The 12,978-nt window shown below is 38.8% G+C and overlaps 1 protein-coding gene across 2 annotated transcripts; it reads left to right on the plus strand.

Moving 5' to 3' along the window:
- The first annotated feature begins 1,721 nt into the window (after positions 1 to 1,721).
- Positions 1,722 to 12,779, plus strand: LZTFL1 (leucine zipper transcription factor like 1). 2 transcript variants are annotated; one of them, XM_005512160.3, is made up of 10 exons: positions 1,722 to 1,980; positions 3,473 to 3,597; positions 4,070 to 4,264; positions 4,751 to 4,811; positions 5,639 to 5,707; positions 7,162 to 7,227; positions 7,356 to 7,433; positions 10,273 to 10,446; positions 10,921 to 11,024; positions 11,838 to 12,779. In XM_005512160.3, exons 1-10 carry the CDS (start codon positions 1,978 to 1,980, stop codon positions 11,854 to 11,856), a joined length of 894 nt encoding a protein of 297 aa, XP_005512217.1. In that variant the 5' UTR covers positions 1,722 to 1,977; the 3' UTR covers positions 11,857 to 12,779. The 2 variants fall into 2 exon arrangements, with proteins under 2 accessions (XP_005512217.1, XP_021156410.1); XM_021300735.2 differs by having other exon boundaries at positions 1,742 to 1,980; positions 10,288 to 10,446.
- Positions 12,780 to 12,978: the final 199 nt, after the last annotated feature.

Here is a 12,978-nt window from a genome sequence, read left to right on the forward strand (position 1 = left end):
TGAGAGAGCTGGGACTGTTCAGTGTGGAGAAGAGAAGTCTGAGAGGGATCGCATCCATGTGTATGAATACTTGAAGGGAGGGCCCCCAGAGGACAGAGCCAGGCTCTTTCCAGTGGTGCCCAGTGACAGGAACAGTGGTGATGGGCACACACTGAAACATGGGAGGTTCCCCCTGAACACAAAAGAACATGTTTTCACTGTGAGGGTGACCAAGCACTGGTACAGGTTGCCCAGAGGAGTGGTGGAGTCTCCATTCTTGGAGATATTCAGAACTGTCTGGACACGGACCTGGGCACCTGGCTCTGGGTGGCCCTGCTGAAGCTTGGGCCACACGAAGCCCAGCCATCCCTGCCACCCTCAGCCATGCTGTGATCATCTCATCTGAGTGTTTGCTCAGTTACACCAGGGTGGTATCAGTCTCAGGCTACAAAATCAGAGGTATTAGGTTTCAGCAGGATATTGCAACGATATGAACTAGATCAGATCAAATTCGTAACACATCATGCAGCAACACCGAGGGCAAAAACTTCAGTGCGGAATAGGGCTCTTGAACAAACCTGGTTTACCAGTCACAAAGCTCATCAGTGCACACCCACTTACCCTTTCATTATTGTTTTAAGAGGTTCCCATGCATTTTGCTCACCTCCATCCCACTGCCACACCTTCTGTCCCCAGGAGACTCACTCACTCATTCATATTTTAACAGTGACAGAAGCAAACAATCCCCAAAGCTAAACAACACTTTTATTACCAGATAGCATCAGGACAAAACAAACAAACAAAACTGAATAAATAGATGTTAGAAGAAAAAAAAAATAAAAAACCCTCAAACCCAAAACCAACAAAACCAAGGAAAAAAACCCCACAATTTCACACCACTTCCCTCCCGCTTGTTCCCGCCTTGGCCTGTCACAGAATCACAGAATGTTAGGGATTGGAAGCGACGTCAAAAGACCATCTAGTCCAATCCCCCTGCCGGAGCAGGAACACCTAGATGAGGCTACACATGAATGTGTCCAGCTGGGTTTTGAATGTCTCCAGAGAAGGAGACTCCACAACCTCCCTGGGCAGCCTGTTCCAGTGCTCTGTCACCCTCACTGAGAAGAAGTTTCTTCTCATATTTAAGTGAAACCTCCTGTGTTCCAGTTTGAACCCATCACCCTTTGTCCTATCATTGGTTGTCACCAAGAAGAGCCTGGCTCCATCCTTGTGACACTAACCCTTTACATATTTATAAACATTAATAAGGTCACCCCTCAGTCTCCTCCAACCTAAAGAGCCCCAGCTCCCTCAGCCTTTCTGCATAAGGGAGATGCTCCACTCCCTTCATCATCTTTGTTGCCCTGTGCTGGACTCTCTCCAGCAGTTCCCTGTCCTTCTTGAACTGAGGAGCCCAGAACTGGACACAATATTCCAGATGTGGCCTCACCAAGGCAGAGTAGAGGGGAAGGAGAACCTCTCTCAACATACTAACCACCCCGCTTCTAATACACCCCAGGATGCCATTGGCCTTCCTGGCCACAAGGGCACAGTGCTGGCTCATGGTCATCCTGCTGTCCACCAGGACCCCCAGGTCCCTTTCCCCTACACTGCTCTCCAACAGGTCATTCCCCAACTTATACTGAAACTGTCCCCGTTCCACCGGGGTGAAGGAGGAGCGGAACTGAAGCGGTGCAGGCCGCCGCAGCCACAGGCCGAGACCCGGCCGCTCCAGGTGCGCATGCGCAGACGCCGGAGCCGACCGGAGCGGGGACGCGCAGTTCGTGGCGAGCACGGGCTCCCGTGTTGGGGGGGGGAGGGTGCAACGCCGGTTGCCCCGGTAAACGGCCGCCACCGCCTGTGAGAGTCACGTGAGCGAGCCGCCGCCAATAGGAGCGCAGCGAAGGCGCTCGCGAGGCTTCGGTCTCCATGGCAACCGTCGGCCCGTAGTCGGCTGCTGAGCTCCACCGCTCTCCGAGCGCCGGTCAAGGGGCCGCCATGGTGAGTAGCGGAACCTCCAGTGCTTCGTGGCGGAGGGTGGCGTCGCCGTCTGGCCGGCTTTGCGCCCCACCGTGGGGCAGAGCCGCGCCGAGCAGCGCCGTGGCCATAAGGACGCCCTCCGGCTCGGCCGGCCCGGGGGCTGGGCAGGGAGCCGACCCGGGGAAGTCCTGTGAGGGAGAGGCGGCCCGTCGTCATGCGGGGGCAACTCCGGGGGGACTGCTGCGTGCTACCTCTGGAGCGCTCTGGGGGCTGTGCGGGATCTGTTGCCCCAGTTGCTTAATGCGCTTGGGGATCACGAGTGTCTTTGGCCTGTGCTTATGTATTTATTAGTTTAGTGTCCAGTTGTAGTTGCTCTCTGTGACATTTCAGCACTGGTGTAGGCATGTCTTCTTTTTCTGCTGTAATGAATAGAAGCTTTTCACCTAAAGAAAACCCAGCAACAAAGAAGAGAACATTAATTGGGCTTTTCGTATGTTCTTGTGTTTGCAAGATGTGGGACTTTGGGAGACACTGGACTTGCAACCACCTTGTGAGAGCTTGTTTTATTTACTGCTGTTGCTGTCTGCTATGCTGCCTTTAATTTCCAACCAGTCAAGATCTGTGCTCAAGTTTTCAGTGTTGTCCATCCAGATATCACACTATTGTGTTTTCACTGGACCTACCTTGTGCAGCTGGATTAATAAGGACAAGGTGTTCAGATTAACTGTTTTGTCTGAGTCGCTACATTGCTGTCTCCAAAATCAGCAATACTAACTCGGTACCTTGGAGTAAATGAAACGGACTTCACCTTTGGTTGCATCAGCTCTCTAGGGACTGGGAAACTCCCATTCATACCTGTTGTGCCTCCTTGTTACTTGTGCTACCTGCACAAGCAAGATTCATTCTAATGTAATTGGCCATGCCAATACTCCTTCTTTTGAAATAGAGACATACATAGAAGGGCTAGTTAGCCAGATCTAAAAGTGCTTCCTTCTTGATTTTCCATGGGAATATATGTTTCTGAGCAATAGGCTGTTGAGGATAAAAAAAATTACCACTTAAGATTATATGGGAAGTTTCAAGATTTTATATATAAACTAACGAAGAAAGATAACATACCATGTGTTTTTGTCAGTGTATCTATAAAAGATAGATCATTCAGCTACAATATACATGTATACATGTAATACAAAGACAAATTTATCCAGGTACTTCCTGTCCCCTACAGTCCTCCTGGCTCTGATCCTCTGATTGTCCCTCTCTCTGATTTTATATGATTTTTTTGAGGGTACTGGTCACTTGAGGACTTACTTCCAAGTACTGGGGCTTTTAAAGGGGGAGCATTTATGTGAAGTATATAGGGATTACACATATGAAAATACGTTAGTTTTTTAACATACCAGTTAATGTGATAAGCCAATGAAAGCAAGTACAGAAACCAGTCAGAAGGCAAGTCTTTGCAACTCTTATGCTTCTTTTTACTGATTTCAGTGTATTACGTCCTTATCCGCAGGCAGAGCTAGGCCTTAATGAGCACCACCAGAATGAAGTGATCAACTACATGCGCTTTGTTCGTTTCAAGCGTGGCCTGTGTCTCAAAACAGTGGATTCTTGCTTTCAGGACCTTAAAGACAGCAGGTACTGGGTGGGGTTCTGAGCAAGAATAAAGCAAAATATCATAGCAACAACAGCAGATTTAAATGTTTTATGATGTAACTTTTGTCCATTTACATTTGTATGTTCTTAGTGAGGAAGAAAGATGCGATAACTTTCCAAATGTTACAAGTCAAATACTTTTAAAACTAAGTGGCTCAAATTCTTAGGAATTAACATAGGTATCAACAGGATGACATTGCTACATATCTTGCATCTGATGTCTAAATTTGATGAAAGACGGTGGCAAAACTAATATTTGTGATTGCAACGTTTCCAAGAGAAAAGTTAAATACAATAACTAATTAGTAGTGCTGTGGTCAATTAATAACTACTGCCAGTGAATGTTTTCAGAAGGACGTTGCATTTTATAAGTGATACCTGTGTAGTGAGGTCTCATAACAATGCAGAATTGGTACCTTTATCACACTTGACTCATCTTGACTGTTCCGTTTAGACTTGTCGAGGAGACCTTCACAGTCGATGAGGTGATAGACATGCTGGATGGACTGAGAACTGTTGTACACAGTGAAGTGGAGTCAGAGCTCATCAGTACAACTTACACCAATGTTTTACTTCTGCGGCAGCTCTTTTCACAGGCTGAGAAGTGGTACCTTAAGTTACAGACAGACGTCTCTGAATTGGAGAATCGGTAATATATATTGGGCTTTATAAATGCCTTCAATAACTTTTAATCGTTGACTATTTGCATTCTTCTAACCATAGAAAACTGTTCTTTTATTATTTTGTCGATGATAGATTAGTTTCAAATGTTACATCTATAAAGTAACAAGACACACAATAATTTCAAATTTGTCAGGAGGATGTTCTTATTGGTAATATTCTTGCTTGAATTAATCTGTTAAGAGCAGGTAATAAGACTTGATTTAAAAGCCTTTGTTGTCTGAGTAGATTATATTTTGATCAAGGATGCTAAATCTTACAGTTCTAATGCATATACTGTGCCATTGTGTGACATGATCTGTTGCATTTAATGTATTTGCATAGGACCTCATTCTGTACTTCTAATGAGAATCTTGCATACAACAAAAAGCATAGCATCAGCCTGGAAAAATGTGCATTGTAGCATACCTATTTTGGTAAATAAATGCCTCTCTTCTTTTTTTTTTTTTTCAAGAGAGTTGTTGGAACAGGTTGCTGAGTTTGAAAAGTCAGAATTTACAGCTTCAAACAAGAAGGTAGAGTTGTATTTTAATCAAATCATGTGAAGTCATGACAGATGTTTAAAATACTTAGTACTGACTCTTTGTTCCTAAGAGAAAAACAAAACAAAAACAAAAAAATCCACCCTTTTTTCAAAGAAATATTTGAAAGTCTCCAAAAATACCATTTTGCAGTTTGGCACCAAGACTCACATCGAATTGCCTTGACTGTTTCCGGATAGTGGCTCTATATACGCAGAGCATGTCTTGTAATCCTATTCCCAAAGTCAGCTAGACCAGGGATGTGCTGGAGCATCTGCTTTTGGGTTCCTTTCTCACTGGGACTGGAATAAGACTAGGACATTCATTTGTCCCAACATGGAGTCAAGAGCTGAGAAGATTCCACAATGCAGATACGAGTCTAGCTTGCCTTGTGTGATAATAGCTGCACCTTATTTCTTCATAGCTTAAATATATATGTAGTTCATATATATTACATTTGAATACTTAAAATAAGGAAATAATTTGGAGCTGTGAAAATATTTTTACTTTTGCAATTTATTTTTTTTTGTTTTCCTTACTCTTTTGTCTTTTGGTTGCTGCAGCATCAGTAGTCTTTTGTAAATTCAAGTTTGCAATCATTTTATGTCTCTATGCAGTATTTTTGTTTAGCTGAAAGTGAAGTATATAACTTAGGAGCCAAGCTACCAGTAAAAAATGAACTTGAAATAAAAGGTCATTTATTTCCTTTACAAAAGAAAGCTGAATTGACTGTCAATAGTTATTTTACAGACTAAAGAAGTACTTTTATTCTTCTTAGAAATCTGTATAATTTAGTTTTTTAACCTTTATTATTTCTTTAGCCCAGTACAGATCTCATTAAACCAAAACTAGCTCCGTTAAATGAAGGTGGGTCAGAGCTGCTAAACAAGGTAAGAACTTGTCTGTTCATGCAGTTGTGTTTAATGACCGCTCTGCTTATTCAACTGAACTGGGTAGCTGTACAGTAATATTTGTATAAAATGTCCATCGCTATATAGACATCAAGTTAATATACCCCAGAATGTAAAGTAAATTGTTAAATACTGTAAAGCATCTTGAATTTATTGTGTGGTTATGGTCTCTAACATGTATTGCGATGTTGACCTTCCTTTTGGAAAGATATTCTGGCCTTTGTAATTATTTATTTTTCCATTTAATGAGGTAAATGAGTAGAAACCAGTATTAGGTTTATTCCGTGCAGCTGGCTGCCTTTCCAACAAGGAAGTAAAATATGTAGCTGGCTGAAATTATTAGGTTATTGAACGTTTTCTGTATCACTTGGAGTCAATCCTGTTCCATTTGATCTTTTTTTCTTTTGTTAGTTCATTAAATTCCTCCTAAAGAAACGGATGCTTAAGGAATTTGGAATTTGCTAGTTTTGAAAACATCTGATTTCCCACTTGCTAAAGATTTTCATAATTACAAAACACATTCTAGTATTTAATGTTATCAATAGTTTTTATTAGGTAGTTCCAGTTTAGTTCAAGTGAACTCTTGAAATGCCACATTCATTCAATACAGTTTTAAGTTATGGGCAGCCAAGATATTTAGTGAGGAGTCTTCTGTCTCCTAGACTGCATTACCAAAGTGATCTGTCAAGTACAGTGTCTGAATCAAATTGTTACCCATTAAGATAATTAAAGCATTTAAGAATTCAGACTTGTATTTTACTTACGGATTGTAGAATCATAGAATCATTTCATTTGGAAGAGACCATCAGGATCATCAAGTCCAACCATAACCTAACTGGATCAATGTAGTTCTCTTTCGAAAATAAATTCAAAATCTGTTTCATAACAGTTGTTGTTGAATATGTTTGTCTGATATCTTCCGTTCCTCAAAAAGAATTCATAGTTTATATGGTGGATTTTCTCTGACTGACAAATTGTGGGTATTTCCTGTGACAAAGAACATGATTTGCAGTAACCTGGTATTTGTCTCTTTTAAACAGGAGCTGTGAATAATTTTTTACTTGCCTGTTGATTGAAAATACAGATGATAAGCAGCAATAAAATTTGCGTCTTGGAACATGTTTTTCTTTATCATGAATCTTGAAACTAACAGAATACTGACCTCACTAATATCAATTCAGTAAAGCATGTGCCAAATTTAAGTGAACAGTCCTATATATTGCAGTAGAATTGGAGACTTAAATTTATTGCTGATTGAGGCAGAAAATGCAACAAATATATGGATTACTGATTTCTTATGTAGGGCATTTTTAAAGCATTTAGAAGCTTGTTTGCTTTCCTAAGCTATGAAGCATATTTTCTTGCTTTAAACATTTGGAAAATTCAAAATAGCAGAGGAGTGTTCACAAACTTTTTCTTGTTTTAACCCAAAGACAGTTGCTTGTCTCCAAGAAGAAAATGAAAAGTTGAGGACCAGACTCAAGACCGTAGAAACACAGGTAAATTCTCTGTAAGCTTGGATACATAATGCTGTTTACATATTTTTAAATGTCTAAATAAGAATCCCATGGTTATTGTGTTTTCAGTTAAAATGTTTCTGAGGTTTTACGGTTTCAATGTATCACAGGCTACAGCTGTACTAGATGAAAAGTCCAAACTAGAGAAGTCACTGAAGGATTTACAGATGATCATAGGAGATCAAAAGGTAAATATCGTTAAGGTTTCTCCCCCACCCCTGTTTAGCACAACTATTGCCTGTACCTCTAAAAAGTTGGTCTGTGTGGTGTGTTTCTTTTCTGGCAAATATAAATGTTCCAGTTAGCGTCATCATATTCCTGCTGATGTTGTCATAGTCCTGCTAGAATGTCAGTCAGCAGATAATTGAGACTATTACTTGATTTTATGACACTTATTTTGTGTCACGTAGACCATGATAAATTATTATCAGAAAGTGTTATTCCAGGTACTATCAGCAAGTACTATTCCAGATTTCATATTCTCTGGGGTGATTTTATATTAACAGATCATTTATTGTGTTTTGTTTCTTCCTGTTTATTAATGAAAGAATATCTGACCTGCCTTTTATAGGTCACTAATTCTTTTAAGCCTTTGTTGCACTTGATATTGACATGGGCAAGCCAGACTTGCTGCTGCTTCTCACTTCAGAGTTTAAAAACCTAAATACTTATATGTAAGTGTCCAGTGTCCTCTATTCTTAAACATCAGCTGAAATTTTGTTACAAATGTGGGTCAGATGACATTAAAAAAATGTTTTATTTTTTGTAGTTCTACCCATATCAGCATACTGTCAAAATGGTTCACTGTTTGCTACTTAAGATTCTTGCTCTTTTTTGTAAATGAGGATTCAAACATGGTGAGTTGCTGCCACAGAAAAAAAAATCAAAAAAATATAAGAAGCTAGAAGTCATGCAGGTTGACACAGATAAATCTGTATAGGTGACCTTAGTATTTTTTTTTAAGTTTGTACATTTATTTTTGTCAATAATTATAATTTTCTAAAGTTTGTTCATGTGTGATTGTTTCTTAAATGCAGAACATTTCAGTTCAAACTTTTAACAAAACTAGAAGACTTTAATCCCATTATTTTGACAAACTGACTTTTAAAAATTCCTTCAGTCTTTATAGATTTATAAGTAAAGTTCAGTATCAGAAAACATTTCCACTTACATTTTCATAGTTTAATCCTGATTTCTTTTTATTTTGCTTTCTGTCTGGTTTATGGTATGTACTTTCTTAATATGTTACTATTTTATCTAGTAACTTTTAAAATCTGTATTCAGTAATATTATTTAATAGGTAACTTGATTTATCAGTTATAGCAAATGCTTTCTTTATCTGTTTTGTTAAGCCTCAAATTATTAAAGGTTTAAAATATGAAATGGGTTTATTAAATCCTGAATAACAGTATTTATAGTTTGAAAAGACTGGAACCAATTCTCATCCTACTTTTCTGGTTAAACATGAATAAGCCTCAATGTCAGGGCTGCTGTGTATCTTCCGTTTTCATGTCCTAATTTGCTCTCCATAATCTATCACTTTCTTCTCCAGCTCTTACATTTTCTATTTACAGGCATATATATGTTGTTGAAACCAGCAAGTAGATATAGAGTTGAAACGTACTACTTTATTTAATCAATTAAAGAATTAGTTATTTGGAGAAAATGCTAAACTTCAGCTGATTTCACTACATATTTTCGTAGGATGGGTGTCAATAAAATGGTATGAACCCAGTTGCACATTAAAGCAGTAGTGTTCAAACTCTGGACAAATAAATGACTGCCAAACCACAGTGGTTCTTAAGGACCAACTCTTAGCTCTGCAGCTTTCTACCTTTGTGGTTTCTGTTGTTTGTTTGTTTTAAAATAGTTTAATATGGGTCCACATACCAGATATGAACCACGGTTTGGGAGTAACTGCTTTGTTGGATCAATTTAACTTGAGGATTTAGAATTTCTTGATGATTGATTTATGTCACAGGTTAGAAAAATTCTAACCAGAAAAATCACTGTCTATTCTTATCTGAAACTTTATGCAATGCAGTGGTTTTCAGCATTGCAGCCTTGGACTATGTCTCAAAGTTAAAAATAATCTTTTCTTCGGTACCGGTACTATTATCAAGTGGTTGCCTATGCTTAAATCTTACCTTCCACATAGAAAAAGGAGCAAAGCTTCCTTAGTTTTAGATTTTTGTTCCTTTTAAGGCAGTGCTGGTTTAGCCTCATCCTGAGTCATTATGTTACTTTGGAGAGTTTGAACTTGAGCTTTTAAATGTGAGAGGGTTTTTTTTTTTTTAAATGGAAACTGAATTGGTGTCCAGAAGACTTTGGGTTGTTTCTTCTTACAAGGAAACGGTCCAGTTGTTTCACAAGCGACTGTGGAGGCTCATTTTGTAATGCATCTGAGAACAGTGCAATATCCATGCTGGAAACGGTGTTGATAATACAGGGATGTTCCAGTTATTGCTGAGCAGGGCTTACACAGAGTCAAGGCCTTTGGCAGCTCCCCATACTGCCCTGCCAGCAAGTAGGCTGAGAGTGCACAAAAAGCTGGGAGGGGACGCAGCTGGGATAGCTGACCCCAGCTGACCAAAGTGATAATCCAGACCATGACAGTATGCTCAGTATATAAAGCTGAGGAAGCAGAAGGAAGGGGGGACATTCAGAGTGATGGCATTTGTCTGCCAAGTAAGGGTTATGCGTGGTGGAGCCTGGCTTTCCTGGGCATGGCTAACACCTGTCTGCCCATGGAAAGTGATGAATGAATCCCTTGTTTTGCTTTGCTTGTGTCTGAAGCTTTTGCTTTACCTATTAAAATGTCTTTATCTCAACCCATGAGTTTTCTCACTTTTCTGATTCTCTCCCTCATCCCACTGGAGTAAGCGAGCAGCTGTGTAGTGGTTAGTTGCCAATTAAAGTTAAACCATAACAGGTTTACAGGAATAGCATGAACATAACTATTAAAAATTGAGATGTACACACTTTATCTGGAATTTTGCACTTGACATTTTGAATATTCTTTTAAAGGCTAATGCAAACCAGGATATCACTGAACTGGAGAATAAAGTGGCAGCTTTGAAATGCCAGTTTGAGAAGACTTTGAATGACTCTACTGCAAACCAAAAATTCTTGGAAGAGGACTTGGTGACAACAAAACATGACCTGCTTAAGGTTCAGGATCAACTATCATTAGCTGAAAAGGTTAGCATTTTGTTATAATATATAGATGAAATCCTTACTCACATTTTAACTGATTAGTAATTTAACAAGCTTACACTACAGGATGCAGAGTTTACTGGGTCACACTTCTACCAGTGTGTTTTTGTTACTTCAGTGGAAAAACACTTTATATGTAAACCAACAAAAGCACAACTAACTGCTTGATTATAACTGGATGAATACTTTAAAATTGCCCATTTGTCTGCATAGAAATTTTTGAATGAAAAAGTGTATTCCTAGTCTTCAGAAGATTTTTAGCCTAATTTCACTGAACAACAAAGCTTGTCTTTCCCAGTAATATCATTTGAATCTACTAGCTGACTCCATCCAAATGTGAATAAGTTAGAGAAACTACTGTTGTGAAATTTGAGGAGGAAAGGAAAGTCACCTTTTTTTAAATGTGTATTAGCCTGGTTTTCATATATGCAAATAACTGTTGGTATTGTTATTATGTAGGAATTAGAGAAGAAATTTCAGCAAACAGCTGCCTACCGCAACATGAGAGAGCTTCTCTCTAAGAAGAATGAACAGATAAAGGATCTACGTAGAAAGCTTTCCAAGTAAGGGGTGCTGTTCTGTCTGTCCAAATGGGATCCTTGTTTGGATGCATGCTCTGCTCTCATTTTGTTTTTATTAGTGTGAAGCTGTCTCTAAAACAGACTATAAATTTTCCCTTAGAAAGAATTTCTAGCTGGCCATTCTCTGATTTTTGACAATCCAATCCTTTTAATGGATGCCAGAATGGGACTGGTGTGTGCAACAACTACTGTGTAGCAAGTAACGAAAGAGTTTAGTAAGGAGAGGATACAAAATATTAATGGGTGCAGTAGATAAGCCCCCAGTTGCTACACACAGAGGTACAGATGGGAGATGCACCAGATGCTTTGACAGTGACTGTATTTCTTCCACACTTTTTTGTGGGAATGAGAGGTCCTCAGTATGTAAGCTGGGTGAGGCCTGTATGGAGTAAAGAAAGATGCACCCTGGCCATTATATTGTGTAGAAGAACCATTCTGCAAAAGGCAGGTGAGCTTTGGCAACATGGATTCCTCAGACCTGTGCTGTAGGACAGAGGTGGAACTTAAAACTTCTATTTAAACTTCTGCCTGTATTTTGGGATTTGTGGGTAGGTTCCTGGTCATTCCCTCATTCTATTATTTGCTAAACTGGCCAATTTTAAAAGGAGAAAATAGTCTAAAAAGTATATACATTTGTCTGTGCGCTGAGTCATACTGTGAGCCTTGACAGGAATGCATCACTAGTGGGAGTAATGTACTACTTGGGTTTCATATTCTTTAGAGACAAAAATGTCTCCTGGATATTTTCTACTCTGTTTTAATTATTTCTGTTTTGTTTTCTTTTCTAATCCTCAGATATGAGCCAGAGGACTAAAACACCAAGAACATCAGAAACTGCCATAGAAAGAAAATGTAGACTGGTATTATTTTTCAATAATTTTTCTTTTGAATGGTATATTTTTGCTTCTAGTGCTAAAAATAACTTTTTATTAAGATGCTGAAACTCTTATCTGACTTCCTTATAACTTAGAGATGTTAGTTTCTATAGTCATATTTTTCATTGTTAAACATTAACATTATTTGAACAAACAGGAATTTATTGAAGAACTAGGACCATTCTCTACAAAGAAAGGAGTTTATTTTTGTTAAGAAAAGAAAAAAAGAAAAAAAAAGCATTAGACTCTTTTGATGTCTCTGAGGTGGGAACTCCAGTTGTTGCTTTTTTATAGTGAATGTGGCCATGAAGTGGCATTATATATGAAAATTGCATCAGTGGAGATAAAAGTAGAAAAAAAAAAAGAAACACACTGATTATCTAATGTTACTTCACACTGGACATCTCATACCTCAGAAAAATGTGGTCAATTACATTTTGCTAGATGGTATTCATTAGATAGTGAGGTAAATATGCTTTATAGCAGAAGCACTGGACCCTTTCAAATAAAGCCACTAATTGGAGTTATACCTTTTCACTTGAATTTATTTGAAACAAATTTGAACATCAGAATACAGATTCTGCTTTTGCCAGTATTATTAACATTAAGATGATAATCTGAAAAAAGCATAAGGAAGTTGCTAATGGAGCATTTTCCTTGGGAAATAAGTTATTTCAGATGTTTTCATCTCCTTTCTTATTGTAACCTCACCAGAAAACAACTTCTCTCAAGTCTTTTGCTTGTAATCCTCTGCCTTGCATTTATCTGGAAGCCTCTTAATAGTGCATTCTACTTGTTCATCTGTCCCTGTTCATGTATATGTTGTATTTTACTCCAAATAAAACCATTAAGTTTTCAAACACTTGATGTTTAAGGAGCCTGATTTTTATAGGACTTTTTTGTGTAGCTCATTTTTTTTAAATATGTGTAGAAAGTAGTGGCAGATCAATGAAGAATCTTGCCAGAAATGCAGGCATTTAAATTACCGATTCATGCCCAAAGCCACACCACATCAAACAGCTGTGAAAAAGTGTACTAGTGGCAGGGCTGGGAAAAAGCTG

The sequence above is a fragment of the Columba livia genome, chromosome 2 (assembly GCF_036013475.1).
Source record: "Columba livia isolate bColLiv1 breed racing homer chromosome 2, bColLiv1.pat.W.v2, whole genome shotgun sequence".
NCBI lineage: Eukaryota > Metazoa > Chordata > Aves > Columbiformes > Columbidae > Columba > Columba livia.